This window comes from Hyalella azteca, unplaced genomic scaffold (assembly GCF_000764305.2).
Source record: "Hyalella azteca isolate HAZT.00-mixed unplaced genomic scaffold, Hazt_2.0.2 contig2023, whole genome shotgun sequence".
In the NCBI taxonomy this organism is placed as follows: domain Eukaryota; kingdom Metazoa; phylum Arthropoda; class Malacostraca; order Amphipoda; family Hyalellidae; genus Hyalella; species Hyalella azteca.
In genome coordinates, this window is record NW_025932311.1 from 20,426 (window position 1) to 46,420 (window position 25,995).

Here is a 25,995-nt window from a genome sequence, read left to right on the forward strand (position 1 = left end):
CAAAGACGAGCAACAAGGATAATTCCAGGCTTGATGGGCAAGTCCTATGAACAAAGATTAACAAGGTCCCCGAAGGATTACTAGAATTTGAAACAAGAACCAATACCAAGGGCCACGGCTATAAACTAAAAAACTGCCCTGCAACTTCTGCACGCGACATTTCTTCTCGCTTCGAATCACCGACATGTGGAACAGCCTCCCCGATGGCATCGTTGGCGCTCCATGTATGAACGCGTTCAAGAACAGACTAGATAAAGCTATGGAAAAATATATGTTCTGACTTGAAATGCCTAGCACCACATCGAACCCGGCGGAAGTCTAGTAGCTTTTTTAAACTATCGTCAGTCGTGAAAAGATCCGGTCAAATGACACGATTTTAGGTCTTCTGTGAACAAGGCACGAAAAGGAAAAGAATCGGCGACAGGCCACATCAGGCCTACACTTCAGCGCTGACATCACTATTTTATGTGATGTTATGATGGGCTTTATATAACAATCGTGTGTGATTTGACGTTGAAATAAATTGCAGTCAAACTAAGCAGAGCAGAAAAAGTCTATGGCAAATCTACACTGATGTGAAATAATTTAAAATATCAAGATCCTTGCAGTTCGCAATTTGCCTGCCATGTCTCGAAAAAGCGACGCTTAATTTCCAGTATAATTCAAAGGAACTAACTGCGTAACTTCCAGCACATTGAACCTCGTATTTGTGTGCGATTGATCTCAGAGCATCGTTTAAAATTAATTTTAACATATGACTTCCTGCTTACAAATCAATTTGCTTAGTTTTATATCAATTTTAGGATTTCTTCTAGATTGACTTCTCGAAAATCCTAAATTCACACTCCCGTTCATTTATTTCACGCTGAAGAGACGGCTGCGCTCCCACCCGCCTCCCTTCCCACGTGCGCTCTTTGAGGAACCCAGCACCTTCGCCGTAGGTGTAAAAACTTTTTGTGAACATATAAATTGGCTTTTAATATTCAAGCAGATAAAAGGTGTGAAGCTGACATCATATTGATCAGCAATTAGTGTGAATCATTGACTTGCGCACGTTTGACTTTTTCGTCTCTCACAACAAATTCGGACCAAAATTTGTCAATTCTTCCAAATAAATTTTTGCGAAAAAAAAATTTACACATTCAAAATTAAATACGAACTGAAGACACTGTTTCGACTCTTTAACTAAGAGCAACACACATTCATGATATTCATAAAGCGATAAAAATTTTGATATATAATATACCACACTCTACCTGGACTCTCTCAAACTACCTTATTTGATGCAGAGGACTACAACAGAAAAGCCTAAGGATATTTTAACCAGGAACTTTCCATTCATTTTCCTTTCCGTAGAAAGGAATTAGGGAGTGATCAGAGCCTTCAGATGGAACGACCTGTAACTACCGGTAACAGTCAGTTGGCGAAGAGCTGCCGTTGAGAAGGGTTGTGCGCTTGTGTCTTCTGTAACGCTTGACTGGAACACTGAAACGTTGTGAAATTTCTATTAGATACTTGGTGTCTCTCAAAGTCTTTGTGCTGCTCAAGGTAAGTTCTAGTTAAGGAGTTATCATTTAAGTTTTCAAATGAATCCCTCATTTCCATACACGAAGAGATTTTATTGCTAAAGAATGACATAAGGCATGCAACTTTGCAAGCCATTATCACGTGATTACACCGGATTCAATTTGTACTAGTTGAAACTTGAAATGTGTCGGCTAGGTAAATATCATGGTTCAACCATGGATATATATCACGTAATGAAACATCTTCTTTTGTGTAATAATGGCAGAGTAATCGAACATTTCATAATTTCCATTATGGCAGTCTACGATCTACTGGTTAGTCGTTGAATTTCAACTTTCGTTTTAGTTCTTGTGACTGAGTTCATTCAACCATGAAATCTCCGTTAAATTCTAATTTCATATTATTTTACATAAATTATCAATTTTAAGGTCAACAATTACCTCTCGGAACCTAAAGTGTTCGTTATAGTGAAGCCATATCATTTGCGATAAAAAGAATATCGTGGAATTAAATTTTGAGTCAAGGTAAAGATCCTGATAGTCTAGTATCCCCTTATTACGATTTTTATTTTGAAAGAATTTCGAAACAGGAGTTGCAGGCCATCTAATTTCTGTACTACAACCAACATATGTGGCCTAAAATGTCTTGACTCTCTGGATGGAAGGTTTTTTAGGCCTCTTTAGATGGAAATTTTGTAGATGGAAGTTTTAAAACATTTAATAGTGAATCGGTTGCAACGGATTCTATTCATTCAATAAGATTAAAGTTAAAGTTTTCGAAAACTCGTTAGTTTTTCCACTAACTAAACGGGATCATGAGTTATGTGGATTGTTAATTCTAGTTGTGGGTATTTACCGAAATGAGCTTTGTTCTGCACACCCGACGCCTTCAACCAATTTACGATATTTTTTATTTACTCTCGTCATTTCTGCGCCTATTTGCGAACGGTGCGCGCCATATAATCGCAAAATCCACTGGTCGGTGAAATTTTTACCAAAAATTGAATATTCTATGGCGCACAGAGTCTAAATTTTAGAAGGGATTACCCAGGAAAACACAAAGTTCTCTAAAAATATAGGAAAATTTTCTTGTAAAATGGAAATTTTTTTCCTGTTATGTTTCCAGAATTGGAGCGTTATCAGCACAACTTTGTACCGATTGTAATTCTGCTCTCCCCAATACGCATCAATTCTCCCCTCGTTCGTTCACGCTTAGTTTTTTTATAAAACTATCGACTTCCTTACTCGTGTTTTTGCGTCGTCACTCTCCCCTTCGTTGTGTTTGCGGATCGATGCACCTGGCGTAATTAACGTCCGCCTCCGCAACTCTGATCAATAATAGCGTGCGGCCGGACGCTCCGTTCTATTGTGGTGATACGAACGCAGCTCTTGACCCTTACCACGTCTCGTGGTATGAAGCTTGACTCCAAGTTATTAACGCGTTGATAACTTGGAGTGGAGTTATATAACTTGGAGCGGAGTTAGTAACTTGATTCCAAGTTATTAACGCGTTGATAACTTGTAGTGGAGCTATATAACTTGGAGCGGAGTTATATAACTTGACTCCAAGTTATTAACGCGTTGATAACTTGGAGTGGAGTTTTATAACTTGGAGCCGAGTTAGTAACTTGACTCCAAGTTATTAACGCGTTGATAACTTGGAGTGGAGTTATATAACTTGGAGCGGAGTTAATAACTTGACTGCAAGTTATTAACGCGTTGCTAACTTGGAGTGGAGTTAAATAACTTGGAGCGGAGTTAATAACTTGACTGCAAGTTATTAACTTGACTCGTGCCAAATTATTATTAATTTCGATGAAATTTATTAACCAGTTTGTCAAATGTTGCTTATTTAAGGTAGTTTTCTTGCACATATAATACAAGTATCTGCAAGTTTGAGTTTATTATTTTATTGGATGAACTAAGTTCAATACTTATAGTATAAAATATACATTATAAATATATATTTGTCCGTCTTTAGCGCATTTTCTAATTTATGGAAAAAATGCACTATTGTGCTCGCCATGTCCGCCTGTCTGTCTGTCTGTCTGTCCGTCCGTGACTTCAAGTTTTCGTCGACGAGAAAGTGCGCTCTCTGTCACTCACTGCAGTGAGTACTGAGCTATATTTTTTGATGACTACGTAGTTCAACGTCTGAGCTTTTTATGCCGGTCTCTGACAGGAAAGAAATTGAACATTGAATTTATTTAGGACCTACATGTTGAAAAAGCTATTGTTAGACATGAGCATGACTAGAGGCAGAGGGTATACCGTATATACTTCACACGGAAGTCTCGTTATTGTTTCATTGCTTGATCGCATTGCCCGGTGATTGGTAATCTAATTGTAATATCTTAGAAAAGTTTTTCCCCATGTCGGCTTTTTCTGATATCAGCATGGCCATAGATCACACTTGAACAATAAATATCTATTTTTATTTGGTCTACTCGCGTCAAATTCCTTACACGGATTCGTTACTGCCATACGTCAAAGAAAGTCTCTTCCGAGTCGTCATGCTGGGCGTATCTCCTGTGTAGTGTAGGGTGACAATTGAGGTCCCTATTGAGGCGAAGCTCTCGTAGAAATCTGACGATGCATTGAGAGGAAAATGCGACATAGAAACGCAAATGCGTGCGGTGTTCTATTACTTATATATATGTATAAATATGCATTTTCTTACTTTTTAAATATTTCTTTCGTACCCCAATGATAGAATTTGCATCAAAATTTCCAACTTGTTTCTACAACCGTTTTTACAATGTTTTCGCACAAAATAATTTCTTTTCATCTCTTCCACTGATTTCCCTTGCATTGCAATTACTTCAATGGATAAAAATACGTCGTTTCTTGATTGTCTACTTGCGTCTAGACAGCGACCTTTATTGATTACGCGTGGAGTTTTCGTTGCTGCTCAAGTCTGGCGACGCACTTCGACGTCTGGCGACGCACCTCGACGTCTGGCGACGCACCTCGGCGTCTGGTGACACATCTCGACGTTGTGATTGAGGACGCACCGTAGAAAACGAGCGTCTCATTGCCTGCCATTTGGCGAGAAAAGCGTCGCGCCTTCGCTTGGCTGCCGCTGCAGGCGTCGCTGTGTTTGCACTTTGCAGTCGCGTTCACGGCTGATCTCGTCTGACGTGAACGCTTCTTCATGGCGCACGAAATGCAGTTTTTCTGTCAACGACGATTCGCTTTTGTGTTCCTCAAACGACCAATTCATAGTGAGAGAGAATGAATTGCTTTATTGTTTTGTGATTGATTGCGAGTTCAGAAGTCAATTTCGAATTGCTAGTTTTATTGGATTTTCTTATGCTGGTGTTTCATCAGTTTTTTTCTTCGACTAACACTAACACTACGAGTGTTTCGGCGAGAGTCTTGCTTTTTCTGAAAACATCTGTGCTATTAATGATCAGAACAACGAAGAAGATTTAAATTCCAATAATAAAAATATAAAATTGTGTTACGATATGGATCTAAATGGTAATCTTGACCGTTTTATAGAATAGTAGCACTTGCTTATAAATCTTGTTCTATATTGTACACTCGTTACTCATTTTAAACTATATAATAAAATTTGCTTTTTATGAATCAATTAAACCAGAAGACTGACTGCTAAATTCGAGTGCGCAACTTCATGAAGCGTTTCATTTTGCTGGTACTTGCAGCCATGCATACGCGGGTATCACATGGAGCCTGGGGCGACTAAGCTGAATTATGGCCACGGTAATGAGACACGACGAAGTTTGTGTATATTATACTCAAATTTACAGGGCTGCGCGTACAATGCATCGCAATGACATTAAATCGTGCAAAGTATTATATATTCTTGAATTATCTGGCCCCCTATAGTGCATCATAAGCGTGTCTGGGATCGTCAGAAGTCCTATGGGATTTCACGCTCCTCCCTTGATCTCGCGGTGTTGGTCTCACTTGTGGGGTTAAGTTATTCGATCGGTCTCACTTGTTGGACCGCGATCGGTCTAATTTGTAGAGTTAAGTTATTATGTAGGCAGGATTCCTTACATTTCCCTTCTCTGCCTCTCTCAAGCGGGTGACCGACGTCTCGTTTAAGCGACCACCTGTTCGAGTGTCTTAGTTTCTGTTGTTTAAACCTATCCCTCCTTGTCACTTCGTCTCTTTGAGAGGTTAACGCTGCTTCTTTCGAGCCAGCTTCAGCGGGCTGGACAACCTTCCTCCCCTTATGGGTGAGGATTAATTCGATATTTTGAATTATTGAGACCTTTTGCCTCGCTGGCGATGTCATCTTTCGACCTCCGTTGCAAATAGCCGGATAGCTGAAGAGCTAGCAAACCATTCTATTACTAGTGCATCATAATGACGTTAGATCGTGCACAGTACGAAGTAGTCCGAAATTAACCAGCCCTGCGTAGTGCAAGTCATTAACTTTATCTCGTGTCAGATTCAATGCATTCTCAAATTATCAGGTACCGCATTGCAACGCAGTGATGCTATATCGTGCCAGGTATGATGCATTATCAAACTATCCACTCCCAATACACGATCTATAATTACATCGGATGCATGCATGTCTTCTTGCACCTGTTGGAGAACTTCCTTTCACTGACGCTCGTTCCACATCTTGGAACCGATTTCGCTCATCACAAGTGTCCCTCGGAATGCTCTGTAAACAAGAATACCTGCCTGTGGCCACAAACAATGGTTTTACTGCCTTAATAATGTCATACGTTCATACTTGATCCCTGAAATAAGTTTCACATTCTTCCCCATTTGCAATACTTGGATATTATGAAGTTTTATAACGCAATGATGAATAAACGAAATTCATCTTTTAAAAGATGCTTTTAATATTTTTTATTTGTGACTGAGTATGCTAAGTTTGCAGAGCATGGAATTTTCAGTTACTTTGCGAACTTGATTGACTCTTCATATGGTTATTTTATTTTTTCGTGTACGGGTATTGGTGAGTTTGAAAAATGCTGTTTTCCAATTCAAAGTTTTTTCAGAAAATGTCATGGCGTTATTGAGGAACCTTATTGATCTTATTTGTTTAATTACTGATTTTTAGTTAATAGTTAGTTAGTTGAAGTTAGCAAACTCTACAAAGTTTTTTGTCTATTAAAAAACAGCTGAAAATCCATTCAAAATTTAAAATTTCCCCTCTATATTTCGCTCTGAATGTCGCTAGTTTCCATTTCTTGTCCCCTGTGATCATTTATTTTAGCCATGGCGGATTTTAATGCTGTGACAAATCCCAAAAAAAATTCCTAATATCTTCTTTGAAACCATTCATAAAACTTTCAGATAACGTTTGCAATGCAGTTTATGGAAAATTACGTTCGTTTTCATTAATATCAAATGCTCGCTTAACTTGTAATTTAAGCAAATTGATGACATAAGCGCTTATTTTTAGCGCATTTTCTCATTTATTAAAAAATGCACTATTGCGCTCGCCATGTCCGTCTGTCCGTCTGTCTGTCCGTCTGTCTGTCTGTCCGTCCGTGACTTCACGTTTTCGTCGACGAGAAAATGCGCTCTCTGTCACTCACTGCAGTGAGTACTGAGTTATATTTTTTTCCGTCATTCTTCTCATTCGTTGTGCTCGTCTGCTTTTGTCGTTCGTGCGGATGAGGCACGTTGTATAATAGAGCTTATCCTTCTGCCTGAGAACCTCTCCTCTAGGTTACTGTGGCTCTTAATAATTACAGGAGTTTCCGTTCTAGATTGCGTGCCTTGTATTTTACTCAGGGTTCGATCAAACTGTGGTTCTTATTATCTAACTTTTATTGCTTCCACCCCTTTACCCATTTAGTTTTCTTCACGTATGAATAAATATATTTGTTATTTCTTATTTTCTTAGTTATGTCTAAAATAAATATATATTGCTTGTTTTCTGCATTTTTGTTTATTTTTCCATCAATAAATTGATTGATTTTGCGTCTACTTAGTACTGATTTATTGCGAACCTTTCGAGGCATACAAGTTGAATGTTAATATCATCAAAACAACTCGTGTACCTCGTGGAGCACTTAATTAACTTTCCATGGTTAGAATTGGAATTACAAGGATATGTTACTAGTCTATGTATTCCATGGAAAATTAGCCTAATTAATAGCTATATATGTGTTACTTGATATCTGTAAAATTTTTAATCAAGTTTTAGGCTACTGTAAATTACAGCCTGAAATGTTGTTCTGAATTGAAATTTAAAAATATGATTGATTCCATAAATGTTGATATCGATCGAATTTAAATCGGATTCATGTTTCACTGCTTACCCATTTGGTAGAAGTTAGTGTGTTCACGGTAATGACTGAATTTGGCTAGCTAGGTTCTCATTTTTCCACGCTTACTCAATATCAGATAATAATTTTCTATAATTACTCTCTCGTATAATAGAATTTATAATTATCTCTTCTTATCCGGAATTCGACCACATTTTCTCCTTCTTAATTTCATCAGCTTTTAGTGTTTTTTTCATTTATTATTTAAATGTTTTCTAGATATTTTTCACCGACAAAAATTGTAGTGCTTGCGTGTACTGAGCACAAATTAATACATTGCTATGTTTTTATTTTTTAGTTTCCCCGTAAAATTCATCTCCCCTTATTGCGGTGCTCGGGTGGAGCGGAAGTATATAAAAGAAGCTCAGCATTTTTCTTTTCATGCAAACCGCGGATGAGGAGACACACTGAGACCCACTTCCGGAACAATGAGAGTGTGACGCTGCGGGTGTGTACAAACTCTCCCATGAAAGCGTATCAATTAATTTGTGTGTTCTATTACGGTCGCTATTTACTCCTCAACTCTAGAACATTCAGCCCATCTGCATTATCATTTTAAACCTTAATAATATACGAGTATAACTAATTTCCAAATGTATTAATAACGATTATTTTATTATTTAGCTAGTGATGATGTGAATAATCGCTGAAATATACATTTGAGGTGGATTTAGTTAAAAAATATTCGTCCTTAGTTCCAGTCCTGCAGATTTGGTTCTTTGATTCCGAAGTGAAACTGGTCAATCCGTTAGGGCGCTTCCATCAGGCGTGAAATCGAATGAATTCTACTTGTTAACGTATAAGTCTGATGTTATTAAATTTCGCTTGTTTTATGACCAGTTCTTACTGTCCTTTAATTTAGTTCATTCTCGGTAATTATTATAATCGCCTTCAAGAAGCGACACGGACTGCCGAAGCTCCGTCGTCCTCAGGAAAAATTCACCCTGGGGCCACCACGCTTCTCCGCCTGCCGTCAGTTAGTTCTGATCTGATATTCGACGGCTGTTGCTTGACGCTTTTTCTTATTTCGTGATCGGATCGTTGTAATTAATCGTGAAGCGTTTTTACTGTTTTATTTTCGCTGCATTCGACGTTGGAGACATTATTCGTTGACCCTCGAACGCGTCCAGTACTTTACCTCTATTCATTCAATAATAAAATGAAGGGTTCGGTCCGAGCAAGGGAATTCAGTATTATATTGAGGATGCGAAAGCATATCACTGATAGTCATCATCTATGACAGGCATTAAACAGATTTTAAACTAAACTATTCAAATATTTTTTGGAAGTTCGCTTCAGCAGGCCTTAAAAAACTCTCACGACTTGAAATCTAGTACATTCTTTTATAATTCATGAAACTGTTACTCACTGCTCGCTGCGAAATTTTCCATAATTAGCTACCACGCATTTAAGGTTGCTTTTATTGAAAAGCTTTATCTCATTAAGTTTCTCAAATGCATTTAGAAAACTACCGTTGGAGCGTAATTGGGCTTTGCTGCAAACCCGCTAGATTGTGACTCAACTTTTTGCAGTTGTTGACCGCTGACTCTGGGTTATAGTTACGGAATTTTTTCCTAACACTTTCGTTGACATTTGTCGGCTCTTGCAAGGTAGATCGGGATGAGTGAGTCTCCCTTGAGGGCAAGCACGCCTCACTGACTCCCCTCAATTCTGTTGTGAAATCCCGCCACGAGACGAGCCAGTGAACGGAGATCGCAATCCTTCCACTTGGATGCTGTTCATTACTCAGTGTTGTTTGTGACGCTGACGTGTACAACAGACCAGTGTGAACACCAGCTCCTTGACTCCTGTCCATCACTCAGTATTTTTCGTGTCACTGACGTGTATATAATTCACATTTTGATCAGCTGCTTAACTCGAAGTTTCCCGACTCTCAAACCTGATGATCAGAAACGCTACCATTGTTACAATTTACAGAACTTGAGCTAATAATGAGATATTAATAATAGTTATTAATAGAAGCAAACGTTCATCCGCATCCCGTCAGGTGTCCCCAAATTTACTAAAGCAAAATTAAACAATTTTTTAGTTTTACTCTGAAAGTGTAAACACCGTACGAGATGATGAATATAATCAGTATAAGATTGTGATAATCTCATACATTTAAATTTAAGAGTGTTTGTGAGGAATATAACTATGAGGTTATAGTACATTCCCGATTTATGTGAAATAAATTTTATAAATTATTTATTACAAGATGTATTATATTATAATATATTATATTTCCATCTGTACACATATTTCTTAACTTTTTATTGTACACATTGCCAGAGAACCATGAGGCATATCACCTGTGACAGAATTCTTACATAGACTGCTGGATGTGATTAAATTCTAAATCAGATTACCATCCAAAATTTTTCTTGCCCAATTTGCTAGTTGCATTGATATTTTTCTATAGATTGCAGGCTATCACGCTATTTTTACACATCTTTCTAGCGTAATTATATCATTATTATTACAGAATATGTCCCAGAATCATATAATTCACTATCTTATCTGTAACAAAATTAAAATCACCTGAACGGATGCGAGGTCCTGTTTTAAATTCTACGCCTCAGGCTCGCTTGCGGCTGTTTTTTGCTTCTATTCTACAGACGAATTTTCTGGCTCTTTGTTGCCGTTGCGATAGAAGGAAAAAGTTTCTCGTAAACCAGATTCATCAGGTCTGTAATTGTGATCTAGAATGGAATCGTATTCCAGATGCCGATTGAAATGCATGTATACAGTGGCCCAGAGCCACTTTATATTTTTTAATATTGTTATGTTAATTTTAGAGCTCCCTGATACCTTCTATACTCTTCAATAGCGCTGCTTTTTACCCAAAAATTCTATTTTCGTGCATTGCTTTACTCTTTAATGCATGATTGATAAAGTGTGCGTACTAATTAAAGAAAAATAAATAAATAAATATATGTTTCTACGATAAAACCCTACACGAATGTAATAAATTTCTGTAATTCCCAGAATCCTCATTGAACATTTTACGTTCTTGAAGAAAATACCATGAACCCCCACGCACCTGCAGGGTGACCAGCGAACGTCGGGAAAGTATTCTTTGTCTCAATTATAGCATTAGTCATTGCTGCTGTACAATTAGCGAAGCTCTTCCTTCCTCCTGATTACCCTCGATCGCTATAATAAAGCATTTATTTCCCTCAAGCCAGCGTTTTGAAACTTGTGTCTCCTCTTGCATCATTTGCGCGTTGTAAAGGAAAGTATTATTTCAACTTTTAACATTTTTTTTGCTAAACGCTATTAATTTCACTGTTTCCTGGTATTATTGCATTACCTAACCTAAGTTTTGGTGACTTTTATCAACTTCATTTGTTTAGAGATGGGGAGATCGAGCTTTCTGACTCATCTCTGATCGAGCTTTCGTAAACTGATCGAGCTTTCGTACTCTGATCGAGTTTTCAAGCTTTAAAATTATTACGAATTCCGCAGTTTACATTTTTCGTATTAGGACTTTTTTACTCTGAATTTATGGTACTCAATTCATTTCAATCATAGTCTACTCAATTACTCTCAATGGGCCATGAATTTTAGTTAAACTTTGTTATTTTATTCCGATCAAGTAACGCTGCCATTTATTCAAAATTTATATCATAGAAAGTCATTAATTTGCATATCTGCTAATTAATTTACCCTGCTGCTATTTATGCCGAGAGAGAGCATCAGTGCAATCTAAAGCGTGCTCCCCTCCCCCGATGTTTGCAATACTTATTTACAAGAGCGTAACGCTCGATACCTGAGGGCGAAATGTTTGCACTTTTTCACGGCGATCTCGGCTGATTTGTTACTCAGGTTCTCCCTGTGGCGCATAATCAAAAGAAACTTTTGCATCCTATTTACATTTATTGCACAAGTTCCTTTGTTATGCTCATTTCCGAGAAAATGAGCATTTAATTAGGAAGGAATTCGGTCGAGTGATGTCGATTGTGCGGAATTAAACTTAGACCATAATGCGCCGGCTGATTTTACAGCTTTTTTAAAGAATAATTTCGTGAAACTTAGTGCCTCTGTAAGCATCTCCAATTTATTATGCTCATATTTTGTCGGGGAAAGTTTCTCTAAGTCTTCTTCTCATGCTCGTGTCATTTAAAATGAAAATTAAATATTTTCATGAATAAGAATACTATTGCAGGTTCAAATGAAGCTATAAAATGTTAATTGGTGTGGTGCAATGATATAAGCTATTTATGTTCATAAATTTTGGCATATTTCGGAAAAGTTCATAACGAATTTTTCAAATATTTATTATTTTGTTAGGAACTATTTCCATTGTAAAGCCTTTTTTGTTTAGATTGTTGTGACCATCAACGGTCAGTAAACGCAAATCACCTGCATCCATATGGTATTATTATTATTACTTATTTCCTATTTGTGCTATAAAATATGAGAAGAACTTTGCTTCTTCTTTGCTTTGGTATACAATAAAATTGATTCAACTCTCCCTTCATTATGCTAAAGTTGTATTTTTAGTAAGCATAATTAAAATTACGATAGTCTACTAGAATTTGACATTTCTCCTTCAGTGAATCTACTTTCATACCATAAATTTCACGCTACATTCTTTTGTAAACCGCGATAACCGTGCGCGTTAAAAAAAAACTCGAAGTAAGATCAGTTCAGTATCAGAGGCGATCGTTCCAAACAAGCGCTGCCAGCGTTCTGTGCGTCTCTCAACATTCGCATGGAGTGAATTTGAATGTAAATAGTGAAGTGCCACCCTCAAGCACACATACATAACACACGTCTGGTATTACTTTCCTTACGTGAACGGAAAACGACTCGCTTGACTTATCTGACAAGAGCAAAGACTCGAGCGCTTCTTCCACTAGTTGACACTTTCACCTCTTGTCGATAAAGTCTTACGAAACGTTTGTTTTAATCTCTTCCATATGCTTATGGTGCAGTGACATTCACGCCTCAGTATGGTTAGTGCACTTCATGAATCTGCTTTTTGCATATGCTACCGGTCTGCTGCATGGTATGAAATAAATGGACCATGTAAAATAGCTTTCACCATTGTTTGATGCTTGCCATAATTAGGAACAATATTTTCAGCATTCCGATAAGGTTTATCTTTGGATTTCGAGGACATTTTCTTATTCGTACATTATTTTTCATATTTAGAGTGAAAGAAGCACTAAACCTCATAGGAACGAGCACTTTATGAAGACAGGATTGACTTTTTGTACATTCATTTTCGTAAATTCTTGGGTTGTAAATGCCTGATTGGCTGGTTCATGCCATCCTCTGCATGGGTTAAAAAGCTTTCCAGTGTCATTATAGCTCAATGAGTTGTTTTTTTTATTATTATAATTCTAATTGTATCTTATCCTAATGATAAATTACTAGTATAAATATTGTTTACTGGTAATAAGTTATTAGTATAGAATATAAAAGTGGCTATATATTAATTGTATCTGCACATGTATAGGATGATTATGAACTGAAAATTGCTACCCTGAACCGTTATGCACATTTGTATACAGGAGTTTCTACCTTAGTTCCGGAATTAATTCTACTTTGGTTACGCCATTCATCTCTTAATTCCAAAATCATGCACGTTTCCAGATCACTTGTCACCGTTCCTCAGAAACTCTCGTAACGAATTTCCAATTGACTCGTCCGTTTCGCATTTCAGTCGCCCCTCATGCCCTCTTGAAGAGTTTTTCTCGGCTTAGATGCCAATGCAAATCAAAGTTGTAACCCGAAAAAACTGTTTCGGTTCCGCGAGTAGAATGTGATATTTATACAATTCAGTGGCAGGAGAACGTACGAAAAGAGAGCACGCTCATATGGAATTGCTTCATGATTAGCTATTCGTATTTCTTATAGTTCGATTTATTTTACTGAATCTGTCTGTTATAAGTTTGATTGAAATACACAAATAAATGAAGAATAGCTTGAATTTTAATTTCAGTGTTGTTTTCTAAATTTAGTGCCGTGGATAGTTTTGAGGCTCACTATACAAGTAAATGACACTATAGATGTACGTAAATTGAATGACTCACTAAAGAAATAAATTAAAGCATCGAATCTACACATCTGTCAATTTTATACTTCGTTATAGATCTTCAATCGTTTCAAAATTTCATTGCACATAATTTTTCAAGTACATTTGGCAATCATGTAAACTCCCGCGTAATTAATAACTCAAAATGCTCAAAATTGCAATTGTGGTTCATCTCTTCTTTGCGCAACGATCAATAAATTTGATGCTGCATTTTTGTGTGTGAATAATTGGCATATTATTTCTTTAATTGAGGGATATTAGTACGTTTTCCCCTCCTTTCGCGACCGATTTTCCACGACCCAGTAATCCTTGGTGCTTTTTGCTTACGAAATAATTATCCGAGTTGAAAGCTTTTAATGCCTTGTTTAAATCCATCCTCTTCATTCTTTAATGAAGTGGGAGTGTTTTTTTACTTCTTGAGAATAGATTCATGTTGGTCTTCGAAAAAATTATTTACGGTTGTCGTTGCTTACTTCTTCGTTGATGACGAGCCTTAATTTTTTCACTGTTAGCATGCTGAAATTTGCTTTAGGAAAATAAGAAGGAATTCGCGTTGTAAACTTAAATTATATAATTATTTATTTTTGTAGTTCTACTAGGTAACACTTTTGGGCAGTGCTTTTCAACATACGTCACTTCGTTTCAATTTGCGCTCTCCGTATTCATGATGAAATTTTTCGCTCCATTCAATCCTCAAAAGCATTTTGATTAAATAATCTTCGTTGATTTGGGCCTTAGCATACATTAACGTCAATATGTTTATGAAAACAGTAAATGAATTTTTACGTGAATGAAAGACATTATCAAGATAATTTCAACGTCAACTGAAACCTGTTTATCTGCAAGCCAGCTTTGCCACCATCCAAATTCATTTGCGTTATTAATTGATCAACGATTTCAATTTAAAAATAATTTCTCCCGACTCGGGTTCAAAAAATGAAATTTGATATTTATTTAGGAAATTAAGTATCGAAAGAAAGCCAGGAGATATTAAAGATCGATCATACGTCACGTCCGTGAATATTCTTCAGTATTATTTATTGATTTATTTACAGACTCCTGCATTATTTATTGGTGCTCGTGACTAGATATATCACGTCTACAATTTTCAGCGGCCGGAAAGATGTTCTAAAATTCTCTCTTCGATTAATCTAGTGAAAGTATAGCGAATTCTTTGAAAAATTTTCCTCAGATGCACAATCGCATCATGAGCTTTGCATCACATCACCAAAAAATATTTTACGATATATTTTATTATTGGAAATATTTTTTATTATCGAAATGCGTCTTTAAAGCGAGTTTAAAATTAAATGCAAAATATTTAATTGATAATTCCACATCCATTATTGAAGATGGTAAATTACATTGTCAATAATCGATCCTGGTGTTATTTGCCTCAAACTATTAACGTACTTAGAGGCAAATATTTTTGCACTGTTCGAGTGATTTTTACACCATTATTAATAGTAGCAAAGTTTTCAATCTATCAATATGCACCTTGGTGAAAGTCCGCTAAACAACCTGCGGGATCGAAGCTCAGGCAGCAACAAGATGAATTTGCGTGCAGTTAACACATGTACTCAGACATGCGTATCGTCCGACACTCAAGATGGCTCGCGTAAAATTCAATGTATTCTTATGGAACGCGCTTGCACGTACGTATGCGAGTGCGTTGTTACAACATAAACGTACGCTAGGCAAATAACTTGTGATGATCTTACTAATTCGTGATATTTATAATTTGCTTGAAATACTCTGCTATGACCTCCCAGGAGGTTTGTTCTTAGACATGTTAACTAGCGAATGTCTGTACTTCTGATTTAGATATCATAAGATTTCTGAAGTTTGAATTTATACAATATATTTTAAAATATTATTTATAGAATTTGACGTTGGCCTGGTGAAACATAATTTGCACGTCCCACCTATTCTAAATCATTGGCGAAATATAATTTATAAAAAAATTTACCAACCTGTTAATTTATTTTTGCTTTACTTTTTTACTAAAATCATTTTACTTTTGATCTTGATTCTCATCATAACATAACACGTTTCACTTCAATCTAAATTATTTTATACATTTTTGTCCCCAGCTCATGCGTGTTAAATTTTCACTTTGCGCTAACATGCTTTCCTTTTCTCTATTTAATTTAAATTTTTTCATCTCATGCTTGCTGCTTCTTCATGCATGCGCTTCCTAACTGCCAAATTTTTCAAAGTCACGCTTCCTTTTCATTTCTCACGGTTGATTTTCGACGGCCGTTATTAACGTTATCGCAGTGCGTAGAACTCTCGTTATAACGCGCGAGTGCTGCCTATATGAGCACGTGCTGCCTATATGAGCACGTGCTGTAGCGGCTCTTCTATCACGTCGAGTCAACACTTTCTTCTTCAGCGAGCCGGTAATCTGGCAACTGTAACGCTTTTAACAAACATCCATCTCATAGCTTAACGATATAAACACGTGTAAAAAATACCTGTAATATTCCAGTAGTTCTCAGCTGACGGTAATAGAATAGTTCTGATTCGGTACTGCATACATCTCATTGTTTGCATTTTTTCTATATATTCTCAAATAATTTATATGTAAATCGCATTATGTAACTCTTAATTGCATATCTTTTATATAATTTGTTATGACTGAACCTTAGTTCATTACAGATTAAAACGCAAGCTGTTCAGGGTCTAAATTTTAATAAGTTTTCTTTTCCTTTCAACAAAGAAATTTAATGTTTAAATTTAATTATACACCAGGAATTGTGGTTTTTCTCCGGAAATTGAAATTTTGCTAGCCATTGTCTGTGGAGCTGGAGTCATTTCCGTCCAGTGGTCGTATATTTTCTTGATTCTGCCACCTATGAAGCTGTCAGTCTTGATCGAGGTCATTTTGGTCCCTGAGTGTCTTTTTAACTGACCGATTCGCATTGAAATAATTTAGCGAGGCTACTTAATGAGCTACGCTAATCTTAAGAAGTCATGTGGGTCCGTTCAGATTTCTGCGAGAATTTCTGCTACAATTTAGATTTGTCGTCTTTTTTACTGGAGTTTTCGTCACTTCCGCAACTGGTATATAGTGTTTCAAATTTTATTTTATTTTTATTTCATTATCTACTTGTATTTATACGAAGTTTTATTGTGGATGTCAATAATTTCGAGTTTTACTTATTATTGAGGAATTAAAATTTGAAACTTGGATCGGAATTTTTACTAATTGAATGTTCTTCTTTTCATTTCAGGTTATAGACCGGAATTTATACGCATATCAGACAATTTTCCACTTACAGTTTTTGTATGTTGTCATAAATCATTCTAAGTAAATTACGTAGAATATTAAAAGTAGCAACTCGTTTTTAGAATAACTGGTTATTGATCGGATACATTTTCGTGTACGAAATATGACCTAACACACAGTACATCTCTCGTATAATGTACAAATCATGAACAGCTTTTACTATAACAATGTGGCGTGCGCTTGTGAGTGCTTGGATTCAACTAACAAGCACTCCAGAGAACTTTCAACTGTGCCTCAAAATCACTCCTCAGAAGATGTTCAAGGTCGATCAAGATTGGAAACAAACAGCGGATTGATGCATCAAAAGTCTGACCACATTCAATACAGAGAAAATGGTGGCATTGGCCATTCAGAATTTTTTACCCGATTAAGTGAAGTGTCCTTGGAAGAATGCAAGATGTTTGGCTTAACTGCAACTGACGATTCGGTGGATCGCGTCTCTATACCAGCAGCAGCGGTGACGCGGATGCACATCTTGAAGCAATCTCCACCCGACCATGTTTGTATTGAAACTTCGCCTGGAGATCAAACTTATAGCGATATTCAAAGATCTTCGCCTGAGATATTTGACTTTTCAGCAGATCTGAATACGAGTGGCTTTGAAAATCAGGACCTGAATAGTTCTGTCAAGCTGGAAATAAATTGCAATGAATTTTTAGGTTCAATCAGTTTGAAGGCTCAGAATGTGATTTTCTACCAAAATTCCAAGTCAAGTGACTCCAGTACTTCACAAATATTTCATCCACAAAAACCTCAAAATTATAGCTCAGTTTTTCAATGTCCCGAAGTTAATGCCTCTTACGACGAGTTTCACCTCCTAAGGATTAACGCAATTCCAGTCGAACTTTCTTTTAGCCAACAAACATCAAGCCATCAAAAAGAACATATTTCCAACAATTTTCTGAATTCATCGAATTACCGAAACGCTACGTCTGAAACTCTCAACACCTGCAGGTGTTTGGTCTCATTGGGAACATTAAGGCAACTTTGTGTTGAAAAGAGACGAAGTGTTGAAACCAAAGTGATTCAATCGCAAGCATCAACCCGAGCACTGCAACGTCATGACGAAACGATGATGGTAACTCCGTGCGTGCCATACAATGGCGCGCTAAAATCACTCATCAAACTTTGTAAACAGACAATGATGCTTCATAAAACATCGCCTGCATTCCTAGCTTCGCGCATTAGTTCTCTAAATGGTTGTGTTTCGTCCGGAGCTTTTAACGTTGCTGAAAAATTCACAGAACATTTTCAAAGTTACTCCATTAAGACTCTTGATTCTCCGCCGGTCGAATGCCGAGTCTCTGGCCCTTATGGAAATTCGAAGGATACAACTCTCTCTTCTACTGTTTCTTCCTTTAGTACCCAAAATCAAGCCAAATTTTCTTCCACTATTCATAACCCTAGATCACGGTCTACTGACTCGCCCAACCTCTTCCGTAAACATAATAAAATAAACACATGGAAATCTAGTTCAGAAATACTTACGACCTTGGAGCAGTCTACGGTTCCTGCCCCACTGCAAAGCTACAATGCGACTCGACCGCAGCCATCAAGATCAGACCCGAGCAAGAGTTGCTTCAGACGACCTCAGGATCCCATCGTGAGGTCTCCGTTACTGCTGCTCATGTTGATGAGGTTTCTGCTGCTACTGCAATGCGTCTTATTTGTTGGTGAGTATATATCTGTATTATTTTCTAGATATCTGGAAAAGTTAATCTATAATTCGTAAATCTGTCCATTTCTCCAATGAATTAGTTTCCAATAATTTATTTTCAATATATACATCCTGTCGAACGTTTAACCCTCAAAAGCTCGCCTGAAATCGAAACATTTGCCTCTCATTTCTACACTCAAATTCTTTTTTTGTTTCTCGCCCGGAAGCGGTAATAAATTTTTGTCAATTATTTATACATTTTGGTTTGTTTTGTGTGTCCTGGAAGACGTTTTTCGCATTCGTCGGTAAATTACATTTGCGCTGGCAATTTCTTCAGTGGTAAATGTAAAGTTTTTGTCATACAGAATGATCGAGGGGAGTCCTCATGCTGCACGGTAAGTGTAGAATATAATCAGTTAAGTATAAAATGCTGGATAGTATATATTGAAGCGACATTGAAGAAAATTGTTCCCTATATATTTTGGTTGGTCAGTGTGTTTTCGGTCGTTCGAACAAGGACAAAATTTATTGTAATTATAGCAGCGGAACGTAATATATCCCATCTCATTGCCAAGGATGCTATACGTGTTCCTCACTACGTATAACAAGTCAATGGGCTTCATGACCTTATGAATTGTAATTACTGCAAGTATTATTGTCTTTGAAGGCATTTTTTATTTATATTCCAGAAGTAGTGTTGTTATGATGCAGTATCAGAGTCAAAAGAACTTGTTTGGCTGCCTACATTTTGATTGCACGCGAGTAGATCCCCCTAGCTTTATCTGCTAACCAGAGCGAGACTTGCGACTCTCGCTCTCGCCCCTCTAACTGATAAACAAGAGACATCCAAGTTTCCCGAGATATCGATCTGTTTTTGCCTTATGTCATGGAAAATTATCAGCACAACATATGTTAATTTATCCGGGCAATAATCTGATTTCCCCTTATTTCTAGTAAATCTAAATTAAAGATATCCCAACTAAACGAAATTACGACTATATTTTACCTCATTTTAATAGAAACACAAAACATGAGTCGTAAAATACCCTCGCATTTCCATTCAGTGTTTTTTTAACTACATTTTCACCTTAAAATGGGAATATTTTACGTATACGGCTGTTGTGATACACACCGTCTTTGTAGTCTTATGCTGCATACCATCCTTAAACTACTTTATTTGCTATTATTTTCTCTAGAACCATTGTGAACACTTAGCGTCGACAACAATTGGTCGCATTTACTCCCAATTTGGAAACCCCAACTCTTTTTTTTTTGTATCGAAACTGGAAACGAACTTTGTTGTTTCCTCGTGACACTTTCTCCGGATTTCGGTAAAGCCACCCGAACCGTGATCGAATTTGCAACGTTTTTTTGACGCCTCATCTCGTCAGCGAAACCGGAAATAAATTTCTATTGCTCGATGCGGGATTGATCATTATGATAAATTATTTGCGGATTCTATTAGAATTATATTTATTTGAAAATATATAAACTGTTCATTTTACACCAACGCTTTGAATAAATATTTAGTATAAATTTCCCATAATAATGTCATATTTTTCTAAAAATGCCTTATGGTTGTTTTCGCGCTCAATCTTCATGGTTTCAGTATATTCATGGCAACGCACATTTCATCTGTGTGATTTTTTGAAGAGTTCTTATTGTGTCATTCCTTGCATGTATCATTGTTAAAAAATCATTCTGTGAACGAACTTTTATCTTTTCTAAATCATTTAGTGCGGAATATCCAAATCTCATGTAAACAAACGGTTTAAATTCAACTCTAATCGTAATCACAGGGCTTACCAATTAATTCAATACCAGCCATTACCTTAAGAGTCAACGATCACGGCATAACATAGGATAGTTTTAATAACGCTAATTGCGCTATAGTGGCAAGCTTTATGCGCTCTTTAGTTCATTATGAGTTACGCCGTGTCCCTTGCATATAGCTGTCGCGTCATGGGAAGCGCTTCTCAGTGAACTTTGCCGGAAATATACGTAGGGATATTGTGAACCGTTGTCCGGCAATATCCGTAGGGATAGTGTGAACCGTTGTCCGGCAATATCCGTAGAGATATTGTGAACCATTGTCCGAGAATATCTGTAGGGAAATTATAAACCGTTGTTCGGCAATATCTGTAAGGATATTGTGAACCGTGGTCCGGTAATATTCGCAGGGATATTTTTTCCTGTGTGTCCTGTCCCATGCGTGTTCTGCAATATCTGTAGGGATATTGTGAACCGTTGTCCGGCAATATCCGTATGAATATTTTGCATCATTTTCCATTGAAACCTGAACAGCTCCATCAGCAAATCATAATTTTTCAGAACTGATGTTAGTCTCTGAAAAGTTTTCAATTTAACCATGGTGAACTTATATGGTGTTTTATTTACTTTTTAATTCGTGGTGAACTAGCGATTTAAGCAGACTAATGATATACATACCCGTGTAACTTATTGTATGCCTGTATCTCAAATGTACGTATTGCTTAAACCTTCAACGGTCAATTTATTTTCTATTCTGCCATTATATGGTTTGTTAAGTACAGTGTATAACACAGTCCATTCTCACGAGCTTCCTTGAAACATGTAATTGTTTCAGCTTCATATTCTTACCGTCAAGACTGGTCACGTACGTACTCTTCTTCTCCGTGTTAAGGTCTCGCTCCCTTTTTATTACATTAGAAAATACCGGTGAAAATCCACGTTTGAGCGGAAAACCTGGACCGGGAGCAAATTAAATAGCAAGCTTGGCTGACCAAAGTGAAACTTCGCTAATGGCTGAATTAATTTTAGCGTCGTTTTTCCCGTTTAATATAACATGAGGTTATAGATAATGGATCGCCGTATCGTCTTCTTGTTTTTTTCACTCTGCTTAATATGACACACTTAGCATGCCTGGTCACTGGAAATGTTTCATCTTAAATCAATTATATTTCCTTAGAGAATTTCTTTCTCGTTGTTATTTTGTATATTTCACACGAAACTCTTCGAAATTAAAATAGATTAGATGCAGTCCACCGCCATCTTTATTCTCTTGAGAAAACCTCCTCAGATGCAGACCTCCTTTGAAATTTCGTGAAAACAAGGGAAATAATCATCTATGATTCTATAAATGAAGTAATTTATTATGCAACGAGATCTTTAAAATAAATTATCGGGAACTCCTGGTGCAGTTTGCGCGACGGAGGCGCCGCTGCCGACCACGTGCGACTGGGGCGCTGCGCCGAAGCCCCGACGCTTCGTGAGGGTGCGAGAAGACGCGCCGCTTGGCTACTCCATCCTCAGCGTGAACGTGACACGTCCCGACCTGCTCGTCCTGTCCCACGCGCAGGTCAGTGATACTTCTCGTCCTGTCCCACGCGCAGGTCAGTGATACTTCTCGTCTCGACCTGCTCGTCCTGTCCCACGCGCAGGTCAGTGATACTTCTCGTCCCGACCTGCTCGTCCTGTCCCACGCGCAGGTCAGTTATGCTTCTCGCCCTGGCCTGCTCGTCCTGTCCCACGCGCAGGTCAGTGATACGTGTCGTCCCGACCTGCTAGTCCTGTCCCACGCGCAGATCCCTCTAACCTCCGATTCACTCACAATTGAAACCTCGAACATTAAATAAGAAAGAAGTTTGCTCCCGCATCATTTTTATCGGTAGCACATAGGCCGTACTTATTTTGCAATGCCGATTACAAGCTGTTTTATTACAAATGTTTCTTATTTTAAAAATTGTCGTCTTATTTCAAAAGTCTGTATGCAACTCAAACAAACCAAATATTTAAAAGGAAACTCAGTTTAAATAATGCACGTGGTCATACGCCAGACTGGAATCCCTTGTGTTAACTGGAGTGCGTAGCGTCAGAAGTGTCGCATTTTCCTCCGCCCTTCCCAACCATGCAATTTCCCAACCCAGTAACGAGCTTTCCTCTAGCGATTACGATGCAATCCTGAAATTACGAAAAATAACGAGTTATTGTCACTTTTGCATCAAATGGGGTGTTAACGTTGTGTTAACCATAAACTAAATATGTGGTTATGTATCGACTTGAAGGTAATCATTCCGTAGAATGTAATTTTATTCGATGAGCTATCACTAATTTAAAATTGCAGCCTGGAACGTCACCGAATTCCTTCTCTGAATATTTGTACATATTTATTATGTTAGAGTAGTGTGGGGAAATTTACAACTTATGATAATTTTGTTTCATTTAATGTTGTCGAAATTTCTCTGGGAATAATTTCGATTTTATAGATATTAAAAGCTCGAAGAAAGCTCATTGGCTTTCTTTGAGTAGGCTACGCCTCGATGTAAAAATGTGGCCAATTTTGTTTAATTCAAATTTAGAGACTGTTGAATTTGCATCAAGAACGATTAGTTTCATGTTAGTTATGTCACGCCCAAGATCAATGTTTAGTTAAAGCAAAATAGTTCTGGTGGTAATTTTTCTCGGAATGATGAACATACTTAACTCATGATGAAACTTATTACGATTTCCGATCTTTACAATTGTTCAGGCTTATAGTGCCAATATTAGTTTTCAGAAACCACCTGAAAAATCATTGCGCAGCTATGCATCAGCCTTAAGAAATAATATTCAGCTAAATTAAGACGAAAGTGGCATATTAATTTCATCGTAATGTTTCCCCATAATAATGGTTGACATTACAGATCAGGAAGGAGCTTCACTATTCCAGGCATAAAATTTTTAGCATAACCTTTGATTACATTAAGAAGGAAGTTGCATTATGGTTTTATCATAATGTATATCATAACAATGGTTGACCTACAAATCATGACGGAGGTCCACTATTCCGGTCATCATATTTTAGTATAATCTTTGACTTGCGTTTGACGAAAGTTGCAAAATTGCGTAATAATGTTTTATCACAACAATGGTTGAATGGTTGACATTATATATCAGGAAGGAGCTTCACTATTCCGCGCATCGGCTGGGCGCGACGAAGGGCTTGTGGTGGTCGCTGAGCGGCTCTCCCAGCTGCTGGCTGAGCCGCAAGCAGCAGCGGCTCCTGTCATCAAGTTCTCTCTTACGTGCGGGGATAACCTGGTGAGCCCTGTCAAGGATCGGCTGGTTTCATGTTTAATATGCTTATTTATCTTAAGAATGCATAATTTTACAACGTTGTAATCGTACCGAGCGTATGCACAGTTATACCTATGCAGTCCGACAAGGGTGAATAGTTACCCTGTCTAGGATCGGCTGGTTTATGTTTAATATGCTTATTTCTCGTAAGAATGCATAATTTTACAACGTTGTAATCGTACAGAGCGTATGTACAGTTATACCTATGCAGTCCGACAAGGGTTAATAGTTACCCTGTCTAGGATCGGCTGGTTTTATGTTTGAATATGCTTATTTCTCGTCAGAATGCATAATTTCACAACGTTGTAAACGTACCGAGCGTTTGTACAGTTATACTTGTACCTTTGCAGTCCGACATGGGTCAATAGTTAATTTTTTCAAAGAATGTTCACGTCAAGGCAGGCTTCCTGATGTAATTTAGTAAAAGGATATTTCATAATAAAGTGATTTATTTTCATAAAGAATGCATAATTTTACAACGTTGTAATCGTACCGAGCGTATGTACAGTTAGACAAATGCAGTCCGACAAGGGTTAATAGTTACCCTGTCTAGGATCGGCTGGTTTCATGTTTAATATGCTTATTTATCGTAAGAATGCATAATTTTACAACGTTGTAATCGTACCGAGCGTATGTACAGTTATACCTATTCAGTTCGACAAGGGTTAATAGTAACCCTGTCTAGGATCGGCTGGTTTTATCTTTTAATATGCTTATTTATCATAAGAATGCATAATTTTACAACGTTATAATCGTACCGAGCGTATGTGCAGTTATACCTTTGCAGTCCGACAAGGGTTAATAGTTAATTTTTTCAAAGAATGTTCACGTCAAGGCAGGCTTCCTGATGTAATTTAGTAAATGGATATTTTATAATAAAGTGATTTATTTTCATTATTTAATTTGTTTCATAGGCATGGAGAACAATTGGACTAAAAAATTCAATATATTTCCTAAATTACCTGAAAATTTTCTGCGCATGGCCGGAGGAGACGGTATATATAGAGCGACTCTTTGTCATGCGTCAAGATAATCCTTTCTATCGAACCCTGTCGCACTCGGAATAATACATGCAATAGTTGATTATAGTTTTCTACCAAATTCTTCTTTCATATCCATCTGAAATAATTTTGTTTGAGCATTGTATTGTTTAGTGCTTGTATAAATATATGGATCAGTGAAAGGTTTATAATTTTTTTTCGACTGTTCTAGATTGTTGGTCTCAAAACCTGTTTTTTACATTTTTACGTAATTTCATAAGTATTTTTCAAAAACACTCATTCGACGTGGTTCTATTAAATCAACATTATCATGCCCGGTAGCTCTTAAATTGAATTTATTGAGATCACTTGCAAACAAAGTCCCGCAAAAGTTTGTTCATAAATCTTAAACAATTGTTTAAATTCTTGTTCATGTTGAGTATGTTTTGCTACGGATTATGATCAAATTTACCAATACCCAAGGCAGTAAATATTTTTATTTTGGCGGCGAACATTTTAAATTATTTATAATCTTAATTTATTATTTGCACTGCATGAAGTAGACAACAATGCAATAATTGTTCAGTAAATATCCACGAAAGGAAATGTTGATTTTTTTCCGCACGTGTGTACGATGAACACGCACAGAGAGACGTAGCTTTTGTTTTCAAACCATAACTTTCATTCGCTTGTGGTTTACATGATATTAACACTCAGCAACTCAGTTCTACGCCAGTTTAATTAAACCCTGTAATTGGTGAAACTTGTGCATCACATCACGTGATATGTACGGCGCTGAACCTTCTATAATAAACACCACTTCGTGTATTCAGTTCTATATAGACCAGCCATCAGATTCTCTTTTTGTGCTTTTTTGTCTGTTCAGATCTCTAGTAAAAACGATGCTAGTTATTCTGCCTATTTTGAAATTACTGTCTTTAATTCTCTGGTGGTCTGGTAAAATTTTGTTTAACATTCGTTATCAATTTATTTACATCACGGGAAATATTGAATATAGCCTACATACTTAGTTTTTTTGATAGATGCCACTGACTTATCAATTGATAGTTTTTGTGACTTTTATTCTCCATTTAGTTTGTCATGTTGAATAATTACAATTCCCATTTGGTTTAT

General features: G+C 37.0%; 1 protein-coding gene across 1 annotated transcript in view; it reads left to right on the top strand.

Annotated features, from left to right (window-relative positions):
- Positions 1 to 18,127: 18,127 nt before the first annotated feature.
- Positions 18,128 to 25,995, top strand: part of LOC108664682 (cadherin-89D) — a 29,737-nt gene continuing 21,869 nt past the window's right edge. The window contains exons 1-3 of the mRNA XM_047884916.1: positions 18,128 to 18,803; positions 21,967 to 22,124; positions 23,702 to 23,845. Coding sequence (XP_047740872.1) covers positions 18,272 to 18,803; positions 21,967 to 22,124; positions 23,702 to 23,845 — 834 coding nt within the window. The 5' untranslated portion in view covers positions 18,128 to 18,271. The remainder of the gene's footprint in view (positions 18,804 to 21,966; positions 22,125 to 23,701; positions 23,846 to 25,995) is intronic.